The sequence below is a fragment of the Nelumbo nucifera genome, chromosome 5, assembly GCF_055504915.1.
Source record: "Nelumbo nucifera cultivar China Antique chromosome 5, China Antique-T2T, whole genome shotgun sequence".
Classification (NCBI taxonomy): Eukaryota; Viridiplantae; Streptophyta; class Magnoliopsida; order Proteales; family Nelumbonaceae; genus Nelumbo; species Nelumbo nucifera.
Window position 1 is genome coordinate 26667119 of NC_142653.1, and position 19611 is coordinate 26686729.

At 34.0% G+C, this 19611-nt stretch overlaps 1 protein-coding gene across 3 annotated transcripts; it reads left to right on the forward strand.

Moving 5' to 3' along the window:
• The first annotated feature begins 10062 nt into the window (after positions 1 to 10062).
• On the forward strand, positions 10063 to 19611 carry LOC104607525 (uncharacterized). Of its 3 annotated transcripts, none has more exons than XM_010273187.3 (4): positions 10063 to 10389; positions 11623 to 11820; positions 18644 to 18736; positions 18899 to 19611. In XM_010273187.3, the coding sequence occupies exons 2-4, from the start codon at positions 11714 to 11716 to the stop codon at positions 19431 to 19433; spliced, it is 735 nt and encodes a 244-aa protein (XP_010271489.1). In that variant the 5' UTR covers positions 10063 to 10389; positions 11623 to 11713; the 3' UTR covers positions 19434 to 19611. The 3 variants fall into 3 exon arrangements, with proteins under 3 accessions (XP_010271489.1, XP_010271487.1, XP_010271488.1); XM_010273185.3 differs by having other exon boundaries at positions 10067 to 10400; XM_010273186.3 differs by lacking the exon at positions 10063 to 10389 and adding an exon at positions 10578 to 10650.

Here is a 19611-nt window from a genome sequence, read left to right on the forward strand (position 1 = left end):
TATAATATATAATTTATTATTTATTATTTAAATATAAAATTTTATATATTTTTTTAGTTTATTATTATATATTTATACTTTTTATAATATATATATTGTGAAAACAAAAAAAAAACGAAAAACCAACTAACCAAACCACCAGATAACCATTAACCGGACCAGTTAATTGGTCGGCTTCGTTTCGATTTCGATTACCAGTTTTCCATAAACCGGTAGTATTGATTCGGTTTCAAAAATATGCCCACGGTTTGTTCCCCTAAAAGGCTGCAACTTGGGTCAGGTTGGCCCAAACCAAACTCGTAAAGTCGTGTTGTGTTGGGTCGGGTTGATTTTCGGGTTAAGGTTATGGTTGAAATTCATGAATCCGACTTTACTTCATCTCGAGTTAGGGTTGACCCTTGAACAATCCAACTCTAATATATATATATATATATATATATATTGATTTGTTTAGAAGCATGATAGTTGTACAGCCACCACCACATACTGTCATGTCTTTCTTTTAAGATAATAGCTTCACTTATCTTAATATGAAAGAATAAAACCTTAAACAACATTTTTTTTAATATTTTATTCTTCATATCCTAAGTTTATTGTCCATAAAAGATCTATCATAAGTCATAACTCATAATAAACCATAGTCATTATAAACACTTATTTTTCTAATGGGCAAATTTCTTAAACTACCCCTACTATTTAGCTAATTGACTAACTCTACCCTTATTGTTTAACTATTGTCTTAAATCACCCATGTTGTTTCATCATAACAAAAAATGATGAAATGTCCTTTTTGCACTTGAGTTAAGAGAAAAACTCATACCCCAACCTCTTATTCCATGTTTCGTGTATTCTCTCTTATCGTCCTCCCCTGTTTTGAACATTCAATATTGAACAAGTCAGAGGTCGATTCTTCTCGCACATATGAGTATGAGTTTAAGATATGGAGTGGCATATGTCTAAGTTGTGATGTGCATATCAGCTAACTAAGTTATGAGTCTAAGATCTCCGGTGATGTGCAACATGAGTTGGATCTCCATAGCGGAGGTCTAAGATCTAGATTGTATTTGTTGCAATGTACAGCATTAGTCTAAAATATGTTGTATCAGACTCATGCCACTTCAAAGGTCTGAGATCTTCGATCAAATACAAACCAACTAAGTTATAGTTTGAGTTGCGATGTTTAGTCCATATCTTATATCTCAAACCTAGATCTCTAGCGTGTGACAACAACTCAAGCTCAGTAAGCCCTAGTCATGCTCACATCGCCCCTCCATGGCAACCGCCAATTGAACACAAGGGTCCCCTCGACGAAGACACCAAAGATGGGGAATGCAGCTTGTCACGTCATAGTTATCGTAAATGGTAAAAGTACGGATGTAGAAGAGATGAGTTTCGACAACAGGGAAAGTTGAGCTACCGGTGAAGAAATAGTGTGAGAGCCATGTCTCATTGAACCTATTGGTGAAGTTGGTTTGGCCGCCGTAGTCAATTTGATAGGAGGTGTCAGAGAGAGAGAGAGAGAGAGGTAGTCGCTTTATTCTTTAGATTCTAGTGAGCCTACGGGATTGGAGTCGAATATGCAAATGAACAATCTGGAACATTGAAAAATCGACGTTTTCTTCTTCAAGTAGGTGTTTTCTTAACAGAGTCGGCATAGGAACATTGCAACAATTCTTCAACTCAACCGCAATGAAAGACGGGGAGTGGAATGGTTGCGTTGCCAATTGCCATCGAGGAGTGGTTCGTTGTAGTTGTTGTCAGGGAGAGGGGCGAAAGGTAATATCGGGTTAACAAAATATACGTCACATGGTGTCACGTGTGTGTATGGATTTTGACAGAACATTAACAGATACTTACGATAGGGGTAGAGTTAGTCAATTGTCATAAACAATATGAGTAATTTAAGAATTTTGTCATTTCCCATGTACTAAAGGAAACATTAAAAACATCAACAAACAAATACTAATAAAGCATATGATTAATATATGTAGTGAAATTTGAGCTATAAGATCTGATGTTGAGAAGTTCTACAATATTTTAAGAAATGGGAAGAAGGTTGGGTTGGGTTAGGGCTGAAGGAGTATAGTTAGGGTTGGGGCTTATAACTTAGGATTGGCCTTAACCGAACTAACCCGACCCAACTTGTAGCCCTAGGCTTGTGCCCAAAACTTCATGCATTTAGGTGAACCATGCCCCGAACTCAACCCAAATCCAACCTAACTTTTCCTTTTTTTATGGGAGAGAATTCAATTATCTCTTTGATGTTTGAAAGGCATATTTTGAGGTTTTATCATGCAATTTCATTAATGTTCCTAATAATCACGAGCTAACTTTTCCTTTTTTTTATGGGAGAGAAAATGCATTAATTACTAATCATCTGCTTGGGATGATAATTTTCCTCATCCCCTACTAAGTATCTAGCTTTCCTTACTAGGCGGGGCAAGGGTGGAGATTGTCTTAGCGTGTCGGGGATAGCGATGAATTGGGTGTAAGGATTAAATATTTCATTCATAATTGATTGGAATTTAGGAGCATTTTTTAATTCAAAAGGCATAACATTCCATTCATAATGTCCGAAAGGAACTGTGAAGGCTATTTTGTACTTGTCTTTCTCACTTATTTGGAACTTGGCTTTAGGTCAAAGTTGGAGAATATTTTGGCATCATACAACCTATTTATTAGGGATATGATATTTGATCCGTCTCAAGGCTTTGTTGAGTGGTTTATATTTAATCACTAGCCTTAGTACTCCTCTTTCTATTTGAGTTGTGTTTTCTACGTAAATCGTTTTACAGTTCTAAGGAGACTTATATGGTCTAATTAGACCTTTAGCTAATAATTATTGAATTTCATTTTTGTATATTTATAGTAATCTACCAATCATTTGGATTAATCTGACTTTAGTGATAATTCTTGTTTCACTATATCCTTCTTCATGAGGAAGATCTATCGTATGCTTTTTTCTGTGCCATAATACACTGGGAATTTCAGCTCGTATTTCCTTTTCTAATTTTATTTGAAACTTTTCTATTTCTAGTTGGGTTTTTGGCACTTTTAAGGATTTAGCTAATTGTACTTATTTTATTTATGACTGAAATTCAGAGATAAATTTGACTTAGTTTTTAAGTTTTATTTTAGAGTACTTATTGTCATTATTTTTTGCTTTTGACATAACTTGTAGGTGACTATTTCACCTATGGTGGCGGTAATTCCTATAGAATCTATTTGGCAGAGAAGAATTGGCATTAGCCAGTAGGAAGGGAGTTCCTAATATAACATATTGCCTTAAGTTTCTTACCATGAGAAACGTAGTCTTTAGGCAAGTTCCCTTATTGCAAATATGGGCAATAGGGATTTGTATTTAATCCCCATTTTTCTTTCATTAGCCGCATTCACTTGTTGTGAGGTTTTCTCAAAATATTTAAAATGCACAATTACTTATCTAATACATTTTATATCGTCACATTAATCAATTAGGGCTATTACCACGAAACTAAAATCTTTAATTTTAATTGTAACTTTTGAGTACCACTTTTGGTACTTGACTTATTTGATTGAATATACAAATTCTTCATAATCTCCTACAAATTCAGCAGGCTCTACATTTTATATTTTTAGGATCTATTAGATCCTTCTTGGTAAGGTGAATCTTTATAAGATTCTAATATTTCAGTTATCTTTGGAGATCTAACTTAATTTTTAAAATTTTTGACCTCTTTCTTTGGGTTTGATAAGGTAGGTGTCAAATAGAAGGTTCATTGGGCTTTCTTTATAATTTCATTGTATGACATTATATCTTATTTTTTAAGCAAATATTTTTGTTTTTTTATCATTTTCTTTATGGTCATGTATTGCCATCAGTAAATGTTTTCTCCTAATTTCCTCATCAGGAATATCTTATAATACTTGTAATAAATGTTCTTCATCTAATAATAGCATATTGATGCTATTCGACTCTTCTTGTGTACTTGTCTTGTATCTACAAGTACAGAGCCCTTGGTTGTTACAACATACTTCCGAAGAGGCAAAAGTTTCCCTTTCTCTTTCTTCTTCATATGTGGCTTCTTCAACTAGTTCATTTAATTAATTAACTCCTTTTGGGGTTTTAAAACATTCATTAGCAAAATAGTCATTTTCCCGCATTTAATGCAGGTGGTAGTTTTATTATTTTTCTTATTAAAATATTTTGTTTTTCTTCGTTCTTCTCATTTGTTTTTTTTTTTATGAAATTTAGGTTTTCTTTTTTTATGTACTAGTTTAGCAATTGTAGGCTCAGGACTTGCTCAAAGCTGGTAGCAAAAGTCTCCTAACTCTCTTTTAGAGTTTTTTTTTTTCGCTTTTTATGCGTAAGTCATCACATGGGTCTAAACCTACTTGTTGGACAATTTAAACTCCCAAATGTATAGTTGTGGTATAATAATCTTCCTCCACCTAAATTTTTCAGGTGGTTTCTTACCTTTTCGGCAAACAACAAATGAAGGCTTGAAATAAATTGTTCTTTCCAATAGGCTTGTCTTTAATTAGTTAACATATGGATTTTGGACAATAAGACATATTTATACCATTTAAAATCATATAGTATTGCACTTCAAATTTATAACTTGTTCACTTATTCTTTTTGACATATCATCATAATTTCCTATGAAAAGATTTAGTATATGCAATACTAAGGTAGGGACTTCATCTTGCATTGGTTGGCTTTAGTTAATACAACTTCTCCATCCATCTTCATATATTTTTACCGAATTAAGGATGAAATCTTTTTCTTCGATGGTAAGATAATTTTCCCACCATCATTTGAGTTGCCTTGTAAAGCATTCAGTCATTACAATGGCAATTATTTTTTCTTCATTTATATGCAACTTGTTGGCACTGACGTATAGTGTCATTCGATTGATTAATTCATAAACTTGATATTTGGATAATTCATCCAAATTGCATTCATAGAACACATTTCCATCATAATTTACCTAAGGTCTTACGGGTTCCTCAGTAAGTCTACTGGCGTATGCTTAGGATAATAAGGCCTTTTGCTCTTATATGAGAGTTTATTCAGTTCTATTGAGGGTGCATCAGATTTTTTCTATTTATGATTTCGTTTCAAATTTTTATTCCTCGCTTAATAAATTTATGGAGTGAGTTAGATATTTTTTCCTCTTCTTCTTTTAATTTTTAGAGGTTGTCTTTGAAGATTTTCCCTCTTTCCGATGGGAATTGTGAATGAGATCATCTTTGTTGCTACATCTTTGTAGCTCATTTTGGACAATTCTAGCACATTTCGCTTGATTCTCATGTCTCAGTGTCTTTTACCATATCCATCGGTTTTTCTTTTTCAATTATTGTTGTTTTTTTATTATAAACTTCCAGGGAACTTAATAGGGTTTCAATTTGATTTGTTTGTTTTACATTCAAGCAAATGTTGGTATAGTTTTTTTGTTCTATTATTTGGGAACAATGTTCTGCTTTTACCTTTTCAGCTTCTTTTATTATAGAATAATTTTTTATTGGGCTAGCTATTAGCTCATCTTTCCATATTTTTATTGCTTCTAAAGGAGGATGTTCTGATTCTACAATTTTACATGTAGAAGTAGTCTTCTATGCTTTAGAAAGTTTATTTGTTTTACATAAATCTAATTTTTCTTATGTGGGTTTTATATTTTTAAATTGTTTTTGTTATATAAACCAATCACAACAAGGAATTTCGTACTAGAGTTATCTAGTATGATTTCTCTCTGATTTAGATAGATTTTCAAATAAGTGTTTCTTTCTTATTGATTGGGAATTAAAGTCTAACTTAATAAGGTTTTTATCTATTTGGAATTCATCCTCAATTTTTAAAAGATTAATCTCAAAGTCAGCCTCTGTTGGTTCATAGGACTTTATAGCGGGGACTTGATTCTGTGATAAGTCGGCAATGGTGCATCAACTATTGGTGTTTCATATGCAACATATATTATACCTTGAGGGGGGGGGGGTGAAGTGGTTATGCTAGATCCACCAACCTTCTTGAATAAGAAGATCTTACTTCTAATGGTTTTGTATATGAAGGTCTCGATGAAGTTGAGGCTCTTCTAAACCGTAGCTCTATAGATCCGTCATGCTCACTGAAAACCGAAGCTAATTCAATGTATTCTACGGGTCTAGGAAGCTCAGCATATGCTATTAGCCACTTATCTGTCAACTTTATATCTTTCCACATAATTTGTCTAGGAATCGTGACATTTTTCCTAAATTTGTTTGGAACAAAGTTATCATTCCTCTTGTTCCCGTTATCATAGTATTAGGACAAATGGTATTCATGGTGTTGAAGTAAATTTTGTAAACTAATGCTACGTTTTTTGATCCTAGTTTCATTTTGTAACCTTGGGTTTGCAGCCTCAAGGTTAAGGCTTCCTGTATTTTGGGGTCTGTTAGAGACACCGTGAAATTAGGGAATGCATTTAAATATATAGGTACTTGACTAAGGCTACTCTCAACTACTATTAAGGAATCACTAAACTTATTATGTATAGAATCTCTTAGACATGCCAAAGCAGTTGAATGGTTTGATGGCTAGTTGTACTAGGCCAAAATGGATGAAATGACATTCGTCTTTTCTCTTATAGGCCGCTATTATTTTTTGGTCTATAAGGTGGAAGTCTTCTTATTCATTGCCTAGTGTTATTGTTTTTTTTACAGTTCTAATAGTTCTAATACTGAAGTATGTTTTTAGACTAAAAACTCTCTTTTTATATATCTCCAAAGGTGCTATCTTGGGTATCGTCCAAATTTGAAGGGATTTTTCTATATTGCTAAAGTTTATCTCTTCCATATTTTTTATGGATAAGGACTTGGTAAGGGGAAAACTAGTGCTACATTATATAGAATTATCTTTAGAGTTAGATGCTGACCTAAACAATCTCCCCATCTTATCTTGCTACTTCACCTTCAACAATCAACCAACTTCAACGGCCTTTCAACAACTCTTTATGACCTAATGCGACTTCGACCTAAGTTCAAGGGTCCCAGCCTTGGTGCGTTGATAGATGTCTAGTTTATCCAACTTGGGTTCTAGCTAAGTAATCTCTTCGAGGAGGTTATAGGTAATGTCCAATTAAAAGATATCTCTCAAGATTGCAGGTTCAAATTCTATGCTTATTGTATAGGAATATAAAGGGTTATGGAAGGACAATGGACTAAGGGTGGATCAATGGGTCAATTGATCAATGGATCATTGACTTTGATGCCAAATGGGGGAGTGAGAGCAAGAATTGGCAACAACTGAGGGCTCTGATATTCAAGGGGTTATGTTGACAGAGAAGAATGATAACAAAAACTCAAACTAAGAAGCAATATGCTATGCATGAAAACAATGAAATCTAAAGTATTAATAATAATCACAATATTTGTAATAATTAACAACAATGAAATAATTACGGTATTTTATTAGTTAACAATATTAACTATGCTTTTAATTAATACAATATTTTTAATAATTAATTAAGAGTAGTTATTAAAACATTGGATTTATTAATTATCAGTATTTTTCATTAATATAGTACTTTTAATAATTACAATATTTTTATTAACAGTCTTTTTAATATTACAATATCAATAATTAACCAGATTTTACAATATTTTCAATAATTGTAGTATTATTAATTAACAATGCTTATTTAAATATTGTATTTATTAAAAAATACTAATATTTTTATTAATTCATTAATTAACAAATTTTAAATAATATTTAAATTAATGTAAGTTATAATTTAATTTGTATTTTAAATATTATTTAAATTATATTTGAAATTGTAATTTATATAATTAAATTTTAAATTGTAATTAAAAGTAATTATATTTAAATTAAATTTAAGCTATAAATAGCAGAAAATTACATTTAATGAAAATAAATTAGTAAAGAAAATAAGAAAAACAAAGTACCAATAATTTCATCATAATTACCAAAAATGATCCAAGAAATGACCAAAAAATGGATTAAAATGATTTCTAATAAATATGATAAATTACCAAAATTTTTAAAATATAACCATTAAAATTACTTTTTGAGTAGCTATTTATATATTTTCTCAAAGTTTTGCATTTTTCATATTTTCTTTTGTTTGAAAATATAAGAAATGTAATCATTGCTTATCTTGATTAGATTAATAAAGCTGCACACTATTAATACAATATTTGTAATAATTACAGTATTTTTAATTAATTAAAATAATTTATTAATTAGCAGTATTTTAATTAATATAGTATTTTTTAATAATTACAGCATTTTCAATAATTATAACATTATTTATTAAAATTATTTTTAATAATTATAACATTATTTATTAAAAATAATGTTTTTTTATTAAAAGTATTTTTAATAATTATAGTATTAATAATTATCCATATTTCTATAGTATTTTCAATATTTGCAGTATTATTAATTATAATATTTATAAATTAGCAGTGTTTTTAAAATACTGTATTTATTAAAAAAATATTAGTATTTTTATTAAATTGTTAAAATGTAAGTTATAATTTAAATTGTATTTGAAACTATAAGTAACATAATTAAATTTTAAATTGTAATTACAAATAATTATTTTTAAATCAAATTTAAGCTATAAATAGCAGAATATTACATTCAATGAATAAAAATTAGCAAAGAAATTACCAATAATGGATTATATTTAAATTAAAAGTACCTTTATATTTAGCCAATAATCTACTTTTAATTAGCCAACTATAATTAAAAATAATTATATTTAAATTAAAGTATCAATAATTATGTCATAATTAACAAAAATTATACAAGAAATTACCAAAAATGGATTAACATGATTTCTAATAAATATGATCAATTACCAAAAATTAAAAAATATAACCATTAAAGTTACTTTTTGAAAATATGTACTAATTATCAATAATCTTCAAGGAATAAATGTAATTAGTTCATAGTGTATTTAAAATACATTTGTTTTTTCATATAAATTATAAATTATAAATTATATAATTTAAACATTAGTCCTTGCCTATGATGATATTAGTTCATAGTGTTACAATGGAAAATATAAAAAATGTATTTACTATTATGTATTTCCATTACCATCAAGGCATTAGGCCCATCACTGATGAGTTCACATCTACGCTCTCCCAATACACGACGGAACTAAACTCACGTTTGCATTATTCAAATGTTTGAGTTTGGCTTTGGTGAGGGCAAAGCCCATTCGAGCAGCCTTTACAACCTTGCATCTAGAGTATCTCCCTGCTTATGTGCTTTGTTTGTTAGAGAGATATTCTCAATACAAGGTGAAAAAGGTGGTTGGAATGGCGTGGGCACGAGCTTGCTCTGATGGAAGCCGATCTCCAAATGTTCAAACCTTTTTGTGGAGATCTGTTGCAAATTTATTGGATTCAAAAGGAAAGTCCATTTGAGTCCAAATCCATTGGATTCCGAACAGCTCATGCATTTGAACATGTATGGCACACCTGCCATTAGACTTGTTCATGGGCAGGTAGCTCGACGACCTGACCCAACCTGTTATTTTTTTGGACTTGGACAAAACTTCAGGCCTGTGGGCTTGGGCTTAGGCTTTAAATGGCAGGCCCAGTCTTTTTTTGGGTTGGGCTTTCTTAAATAAGCTTGACCCGGGCTCAGGCTTGGCCCGATACTATTATATATAATAAGAAGCATTTATGTTATATGTAGTAAATATATAATATTTATTTCTTAAATTATTAATAAATATTAATTTACTATTAGGAAATACAAATTACTTTATTAATTTATTAAATTATTACTAAATTAATTTAATATTAATTTATAAAAATATATTAAAATAAGACATTTTATGTATAGGTCAGGTTTCGAACTTTATATAAAGACCGGAATCGAAATCCATATCTAGGCCCGATAATCAGCCAGAACTCAGGTTCGGGCCTCCACATTTCATGTTGATAAAGAGGCAAAACTCGACCCATAAACATGTCTACCTGTCATAAAATGAATGGGAATTGGGAAGTGCAGGAAAAAGCGCACGATCCCGAAAATGTTCACGCATTGTTGTCACTTGTCAGCGTCCTGAGTCTGGGCAGCAGATTCGGTATTATTGTAACTTGTTAGGTCGTGATCGGACGTATCGGAAAGCAGAAAGCTTACTGGGTCGTCGGCTTACCGGTTTAAACGGATCAATTCGAGCAGTTCCGGACCGGATAGAAAACCGCTTTACGCTGATATTTAGATACGATTTCTATCTCCATTGTTTGAAAAACGGTGAAAAGGGCGGAAACCCTAGCTTGTTTCTACCTCGATCTATATCTGAAGAGCGAGGGACCCTTTTTTTTCATAGTTCTAATTGGTTTTCTGTGGATAAACCTGCGAGGAAGGTATAGACACCTTTGACACCAGAGGTCCGTAATAGGTAATCCTTTTTTTTTTTTTTCTCTCAACGTTTGCATATTCCCGTTCTCAGTATCATTGTTCGAGTGACTTTATGGTAACTCCTGGTACATGGATCCATGTCTCCATAAATGTTTTAACTGTAGATCAATGTTTGGAGTGTTATATAAGTGAGCTGCTGGGTTCTCCGATTTCATTTTTTTAGGGTTTGCCTTTCCTTTCATCCGACATTTAGGGTTTCTGAGGAAGAGCTATGGGATTAGGTTTTTAAGGTATCCATTTAATGCAATCCTTACAATTTATTTATGTAATTGCCTCTCCCTAATGTAAATTTTCTAACATCTGTAATGACGGTGGGTTAGCAATATTATGTAATTTCTTCTTTATACTCTCATATTTAGTTTTATAGATACTATCGTATTTAATTCATTGTGCGTTAACGATATGATGTAATCGTTCTTAATTACTCCCCCAGGAAAAAAAAGAAGAGGAAAAACCTTTTCTGTTGAATATTTTAGTTTCTTCCAAGAATTTAGTTGAGTGATGGGTACAGGTTTTACATTGTAATTTATTTAGACAATCAAATACTTAAAGGAATCAAGATGAAAGCCTTTAGCAGAAATAATTGGTAGCTAATGCAACTACAGATTTATTAGTTAATTTCTTATTACAGGGTTTTATTATTTCCTTTCTATCACAAAGAATTGAAGTTGGAGAAAACGTTCTATTAGAAAATAATAGTACAAGTTACAAGTTTTCCCTTTTTTGGTCATATAATCTCTCTCTTCTTTCTTATGTCTATGCATATATACATAGTCTTGAAATCATCTTCTGGATTTAGTAGGAAGGATCTGGATCTTGCAGTGAAATTGAGAAAGGGGTAATTAATGGGAATACTGAAGAGCTATGTTCTTTTTCTGGATGTTGTGCAGTATTACTTTATGCTTATTTGTCTAAGTCTGGTAATGACTAGTGTTTTTGGGCAATTGATTGTCTGCTGGAGATATCTAATGATGAGGTGTTATAGTTGAAGAAATGGGCTATTTGAGTGTCAGGTGTAGTATGCAATGGTGAAATGAAGGCAGGTGGTTATTGCTTATGAAACGGAAAGTTGTGGTTTGCTTTTTACATAGGGATTTTCTCGTAGTGTTGGAATTTGGCGTTTTCTGTTTTGAAGAGAAAGCTAGGGGGTTTGATGTGGATTCATGGAGATGATTTTAGATGTATGGTTGTAATGTGGACAGGGAGCAAGCAGCAGCTGTGGACTGTGTTGGTTGTGGTGGTGGTGGTTTTGCCAAGCACTTGTGGTTGGTGTGATTAGGGAAAGATTTGAAGATGAGCCAGCGCAGCAGGAGCAGGAGTCCACGGGATCGCAGGATCCGCTCTGAACGATTTTCCTACCGTGATGCACCTTACAGGAGAGACTCACGTCGGGGGTTCAGGTTTCTTGGTTTCTAAACACATATATTTGTTTTCTCTGTCACTTCCCTGCATGAAGCAGGGAAGAAAAGAAGGGCACAGCAGTTTATGCATATTTTTCTACAATATGGATATTGAATTTAATAATTTTTTATTGCTAGCTATTGATTTTAATATTGTTTTTGTTTTGGTTGAGGTTTTTGGTGGAATTTGTACTTTTGATTCGAGTGTAAAGATTCATGTTTGTTATAGTTGTTTTTTCTTTTTCCAAGTGCTGCCTTTGTTTTAAGATAGTTCTCAAGGTATACAGGCAATTCTAGGCAACAGTGGAGCACTTAGTTTCCTAGGTACCTAAGTGATGGAATTTGACAAGGAAGAAATCTAAATTCTCGGTTAATTTCCTAGTTTTATAAAGCAACCAGTAAGAATACCAGTTGTAAATAGAATTGTTCTTACAAAATTATTATACCTAAAAGATTGCAGCATTTTGAATCTATTAGTTTTTATTATATTATCTCAAGCACAATATTGAACTATGGTAGTATTTGGATGGTGAGTATAATGAAGGTTTTTTTCTGATATGTTGTCTTCATGTGGATGTATGCCAGGGCTTTCTGTAGTAGTGTATTAGTCCAGTGATTTAATATCGTAATCCAATGTTTTAGGCCCTTTGCGCATCTGAACTATTCATCCTACAATGCAGTTAGAGCTTATTTGGAACTTCAAGTCTGAAAGTGGCAAGTGGCATACACACAAAAACACAAACATGCATGTGTGTTGACAATGTCTTTGGGAATGCTTGCATAAGGGATTGGTCTTTGGATTTGTCCTTGCAATTTCTTTTGAGTACTGTTTGTTTTTGAGGAGTATGTCAGAAGGTTTCACACGTGGGGCAGTGCCTTACATTAAAAACACATGCTCATTGTTTCAATGTTGGCAGTGTGTGGGGACTGGCCAAGTGGCAGTGGTAGTGGAAGAGAAAAAGCATTAGTGAGCCACAATCTAATATATACATTACTTCAGTGTGAGACCAGCACAAATTATCATTAGTTTATATTTCTATTTTGGTACACCAATCAAAAAATATTTATGGTAATATGAGAAAGAGAAGATTATAAATTGGAGGTCAAGATCTCTTGAATGTATTTCTTTGTTAGAAGTTGGAGAGATAAATGGATTGCTCATGTTCCTAAAGTAGAAGAATTTCTGAGATACTGAGATGTGGCAGATGGTGGTAGGCAATCTTTCAGGGAGATCGAGCTGATAACACGTTCTTAAATTTTGACAACGTACTATAACAATGACTTTTGGCAAATTTTTAATTCAATGACATAAGGGCCAGAGCAGCAGTTCATTGACACAGATGGGGGTACTATCGGGAGCTTAAACTACATATCCCAAAGAAATTAGTTCGAATTCAATGGGCTATTTGAGAGCAGCCAAAGTAGCTGAACTGAATGGCTTATTGCCTTGTATTTTAGTGGATAAAATAATTAAATAAAAAACAGTGGCATAATAATTGTCAAACTTCAGCTTGAGCCTTTAGGTAGCTCACAACCTCCTTAAAATGTTATTTACTAAAAGACAAAGTAATAAGTAATCCAGTTCTGCCATTTCAGCTGTTTTTGAACAGCCCCTAAGATCTTCTACAATCAGCAACTCATTTGGTTGCCCATGGCATCCTTCCAGAATCAACACACAACTGCAGTGGCAGTCTTATAATTTGGTCAAGACCTGTAGCCTCCCTGTTTAATGCTTTTGTTTTAGATATTTTTGTAATATTGTTTCCTTCCCCATCATTATCATCATTGCATGGATTAGGCTTAGGTTATGTAAATATATGTATTAATGTGCATGCTATATGTATGCACATACGGTTGTGTAGTTTCATATTTTAGAGTCATAAGTGTAACTTTGTCAGCAGCATGAAAGAACAGAAGTGAGAGGAATAGTTTTTGTGGCGCCAAGGTGAGGCTAGATGACAGGGGGTGCCTTGTCACCTAGTCGCCTAGGCGATGGATTTTTTTAAGTAAAACCATATATCCTAGGGTAGTTCCCTAGGTTCTGTAACCATCTTTCCTTAATAGTTATCCATAATTTTCATAAGAGAAGTATAAATTTTATGTTTTAAGTTTAGAAAATCAACATTTTATCATTTTATGAGAAAAAAAGGAACAAAGGAAAGAAAATTCAAAAAATATAGGGGCTGAACCCCCTACTTTTGTTAAAGGAAAAGAAGAAAAGAAAAGGTGGAAGAGGAAGATTTGTAAGAAGAAAATGTGTTGATTAGACAATTTTAAGTTCTTCCCTTGCTTATTGGTTCAGGTTCTGAAATCTTTGAGGATTCAATCAAGGATCAAAACTTTGATACGATACGCCCCGTATCTGGTGTATTGTATTGTATCTTTGGCGCCCCAATACACATGTTTACAGGTGTTTTCGGGAACCCATTTTTTAAAATAATATATATTTAAAAATGAAAATGAAAACCAAATAAATAAAAAAATAGGGGAGTATTGTTATAAGTACTGATACACCTCTACCGATACACAGAGGTGTATCGATTTCTTTACCTGCCCAATTTCTAACGAATCAAGATACCCATTCGTTTCGGTATAAATAGTCACTATCTGCTCATCCACTGTGAGAGGGGCTGATTGGGATTGTTTGAGTAATTTACGTAATCGTTGGCCTCTCGGCAATTGATTCTGAGTAGCTTTATTGAGATCAGAAGCGAATTGTGCAAAGGCTTCTAATACTTTGAACCATGTGTTCAATATAGCAGTTAGCAATGTTTGTGTTGATTAAACCCTAACAAATAAGAAAATAATAAAAATAAATTAGTAGATAAACACATAAAATGAGTATTCTAGTTTAATAATGCATTATTTTATAATTATAATGCCAAAAAATAAAAAATATAAAAGTATTTTATAACATAGTGCACAAAACTACTTGGTGACTGGGCGAGGCCAGCCTCCAAGGGCGCCTGCCTAGGCGTCACCTTGACAATATGGTGAGAGGGAAACATTGCCAGTCTATGATTCAAGAAGGGCAACAATACTTGAGTGCTTATGTCTTGTAAGTTGTAATGATATTTGAGGCTCAGAAAGGTAATTTCATCAATCACATAAAAAAAAAAGGGAAAAGTTGCTATTACCTTGCCAGTCTCTGCTGGTTCAAGCTGTCTTGGCAATTTGATTAAATTTTGTTGTAATTTTTTATGGTTGGGAGATTTTGTTCATTAGTCTGGTTTATCAACCATCGTTAAGGTTGCTAGGTATTCCCCCTCTTTAAGAATGCTTGTATTTGGAAGTGGAAATCAGATGATTCTTTCTCAGGTTGATCACTTATCAGCCCTCTTTTGCTATATTTTTTTGTCATCAAAACATTAATTCAAGAACTTTTTATATTGGTCAATAGGATCACACATGATGGACTCAAAGAAATAGGGTTCCAATAAAGAAAAGAAGGTTGTAAGTTTCAGTAGTTGCCGAGTGGATGGTAATGTGTTCAGGTATAATGTTCTTTCAAAGAACATTGGTGAGGAAACAAAGGTGACACATCCATAAGTGCACAATCATGATTTCCTACATCACCCAAACAACCAACGAAACAAGAAGAGAGTGTCACCCCCAAGTGGTTTAGCAGGATCTGAGGGTGAACCTCTCTCCCCTCCCCTTTCCTGTTCTGCATCTGTTGCTTCCTGACCCTCTACCAGGAAACTCCTGACGCCCTGACGCCCCTGAATCATTGGTAGTGGACAGTAGCTAATATGTCCTTACTCCAGTGGTGCTCTTTCCTCCAAAAAATCTGTTGAGACCTTTTTGTCTAGTGGAACCTGATGTAAATCCCATATGTTGCTTTTTGATATTTTACTGCTTGGTGGAGTCAGCTATGTACACTGTACAGAACCTATCCCTGTCTCTTTCTCTATGTGATGTGTACTCTTTTGTCACTTTCAATAGATTTACCTACATGAAAAGGGGAAAAAAAGAAAATGATTAAGAAGAATGAAGACAAGAAAGTAAAGGGAAAAAAGAAGTACTTTTCAGAGCAGGCTATTTTGTTTTACCTTGTAGGAAAAGGTAGTATCTTCATAGGACACCTTTGTAATTATGGATCTTAATTAGCATGGAAAAATTGAGGGGTTTAAATAAATAAACTTTTCTGGTCTAGAATTTTTGAATTGAATCTTAAGTACGGGAATGACTGAGTTAGGAGGAAAGGAGAATGGCAATTGATGATTGGCTAGCTCTCTTCAAGGGTAGATTTTGCTTGCCCCTCAGATGAATTGAAGAAGCAACTATCTTGCCAGGTCTTGCAGATGCTCTGGCAGGATAACAGGAAATCAGCTGGAATGGTCCAACAAGGAGCACCAAGCATGGGGATAAACATGTAAAACTGTGATATTCTCTGGGTTGGCCGATATGTTGGAAGTCTCCTTGGTGGGGTGTTAATTGGGATAGATGCACTCCGTGCATATTGCTGGTTCATTGATAAATGGACTTAAGACTCCACTATCTCAGAGATTGTGGCTTTACTTATGGCTTGTTTTTCTTATTGGTAACTGAAGCTTTACTTATAGTTCCAATGAATAATTGATTACTTTGAGATTATGAGAGAAGGTAAAGTATATTCTATTACTCAAAGCATATGGTTCTCTGTACAATTAGTTGCTATACATGTGTAACCCACACAATAACCTCAAAAAAAACAGCCAACCAGTCCCTAACTGTTGCAACTGCTAAATTGATCACCTTTGCTTCAGTTGTGCGTTTCTGATCAAATTTCTTTTAAACCATAAAAGCCCATATGATTGTCAGTGGAATAGATGACCAGCACACTTTCCCTTTTTTAGTCATTATGGGAACCAGCCACTCTTCCAGGAGTGCTCTCTCAGTACCTGGAATACTTTGAGGTTATGTTTTGCATTTAAGTTTTATTCGAGATTCAGATCATGCCACTAATGGAGCATGAGGATTGGTAAATGATCTTAATGAGAATCAAGCATCAAGTGTAATGTTTGTAACTAAATCTTTTAAAGACAATTTGGAAAAAAAGTATTCCTAATTAAAGAAAGTAACAAGGTAATTTGGTTGAAGTGTTCTCTCCGAGGGGAGTCCAGTTAATCTTTTATATGTGGAACATCATGAGTTTTTTGGGTCTCTGGATTGGGTTGACTTAACCCTTAAAATATTAATCCACATACTATTGAAGGAATTACTAGTTTGTTAGAAATAGTGATCAATGAAGATAAAGGCAGGGTTTTTATGTGTCCATTTCAATTCTTTATATCATGATTTGAATCTATTGGGTTTTATTTTGTTTATGGGTACATTTGTGATAACATTGTGGTAATTATCTCATAATTCTTTGTGGAATAGTAATAATTTCTTCCTCGTCTTTTTGACAGTTTTTGTTTTGTTGCCATTTTGTGCCTTTTCACTCATGATGTTTAACGGCCAGTTTGATGTGACCATGCATCAAATATCCAATTCAGTATTTAGATGTGGTTTATCAATACATCAATATCTTAGGCAAGGATTAATTTATAAGGGCAAAACGGAGGGGCACATTTGGAGTCTTATATGATGGGAGAATACCACTTGGGTTAAGAGGAAAATTTTAGAAAACGGTTATAGGGCCAGCAATGTTGTATGGAGACAAGAGGTAATCACGAAACATGGCCAAAAATGATTGTGTCTGAAATGCAATTGTGTTGAGTGGTAAGACTAGAAATGATAGGGTCGGAAATGAACTTATTTGAAATAACCTAGGAGTACTGCAATAGGTGATAATATGATTGGAAGTAGGCTCAAATAATTTGTACATGCACAGAGAAGACTATCTACAGCACCAGTAAAAGGAAATGATCTATTATAAGTTGAAGGGGCTAGAAGAGCTAGGGGCAGGGCAAAGAGGACATTGGATATGGTACTGAACAGGATGGAATGGTGGAACAAGTTTCATGCAGCCGATCCCATAGAGTTGGAGAAAGGCTTGGGTGATGGTGATGTAGGGATTAACTTGTACATCTATATTTTCAGTTACATGCAAGTATCTTTCTCTCATAATTCTTTGGAAGAAGCTTGATGAGGAGTTGGTGAACAAGGTGGTTGGACAGATTAGGTTCTTGGGATGGGAGACAACAAGTGTTTGGGATGTTTGGGCATACATACTTGAGTGGGCAAAATCTGTTTGGGGATGGTTAAGGGTTCTTTGTAGTTTTTGTTCTTGTTGGCTTGGATTTATAGGGAGTGAATACAGTCCCTTGCTGTATCTTTGAGATCCTCTCTTCATCTTTGTTATTTTGGATGGTTTTATATAAATAAATTTTAGCTTCTATTATTCAAAAAAAAAAAAAGAACTTTGGAAGGAGCTAATGTCTTCCCCATCAATGACTGGTTTCACTCTTTGGTTTGTTTAGTTTAGGTCTCAATGTTCTGCAAGGATGCACAAAGATGTGTAACCAAATAGGATAAAGTAATTGTGTAATTTGTGGAATGCATTCATAAACTGCAGAACTGCCTCTAGTTAGCCCCAGATCTATCTGGTTTAAATTACTTTAGACTCATCCTTTAACTTTGGAAAGTCTAGATATATTTGTTTCAGTCTTGTCATATAATGGTGCATCATGTATGTGTATGAATTATTGGTTGCTTGTAAGCCTTCTGTTTAACTAGTTCTTCCTTTCTAAATGTGAAGTTTCTACGCAGAAACCGCCCTTATTAAACTAAAGCATATTAGTTGATAATGGCCAATTGAAGTCATTTTGTATCTGTGATTATTCTAAAGTTCTTGTTCTGCCTCTATTAACTTTAGTGGCATCCCCTCTTCTTCCAGCCAGGGCAATCTGTGCAAAAATTGCAAGCGACCAGGTCATTATGCAAGAGAATGCCCCAATGCTGCAATCTGCAACAATTGTGGTCTCCCCGGGTAAAGGAATACCGCTTGTGTATTGACTTGCAAATACAAGCACACACGACATATAAGCATACATGATTGGAGAAGATTTCACTTTTTCCCCCTTTTCTCATTTTTATCTTGAACTTGTACTTAAATTTTTAATGTCAACAATGTACATAAATCCTGTGCCAGGCACATTGCATCAGAGTGCACCACCAAGTCCTTATGTTGGAACTGTCGAGAGCCTGGCCATATGGCCAGCCACTGTCCAAATGAGGGCATTTGCCACACTTGCGGCAAAGCCGGTCATCGTGCCAAAGAATGTTCAGCTCCTGAGCTGCCACCTGGTGACCTGAGGCTGTGCAACAACTGCTATAAGCAAGGTCATACGGCTGCTGATTGCACAAATGAGAAGGCATGCAATAACTGCAGGAAGACAGGTCACCTAGCTCGAGACTGCCAGAATGAACCTGTATGCAACTTGTGTAATATCTCTGGGCATGTTGCTAGGCAGTGCCCCAAGGCTGACATTCTTGCAGATAGGGGTATTGGGGCTCGCAGTGTTGGTTACCGAGATGTTGTATGCAGGAACTGCCACCAGATAGGTCACATGAGCAGGGACTGTATGGGTCCATTGATGATCTGCCACAACTGTGGCGGCCGAGGACACATGGCGTTTGAGTGCCCATCTGGTAGGTTTTTGGACCGTGGACCTCGAAGGTACTGATACGAGAAACCCGCTGTTAGCCTGCAACCTTGATGGGCAGTATCTTATGTCTGGATTATCTGTGTTCTCTAATAGCCAATAGGCCATCTTGAGCCATTTTCCTTTGAAGTTCGTAACATTTATGTTTCGGTGGCTTTAGTCAACTGATTTTCAATTAAATGAGATCTAGTTCGTCTTC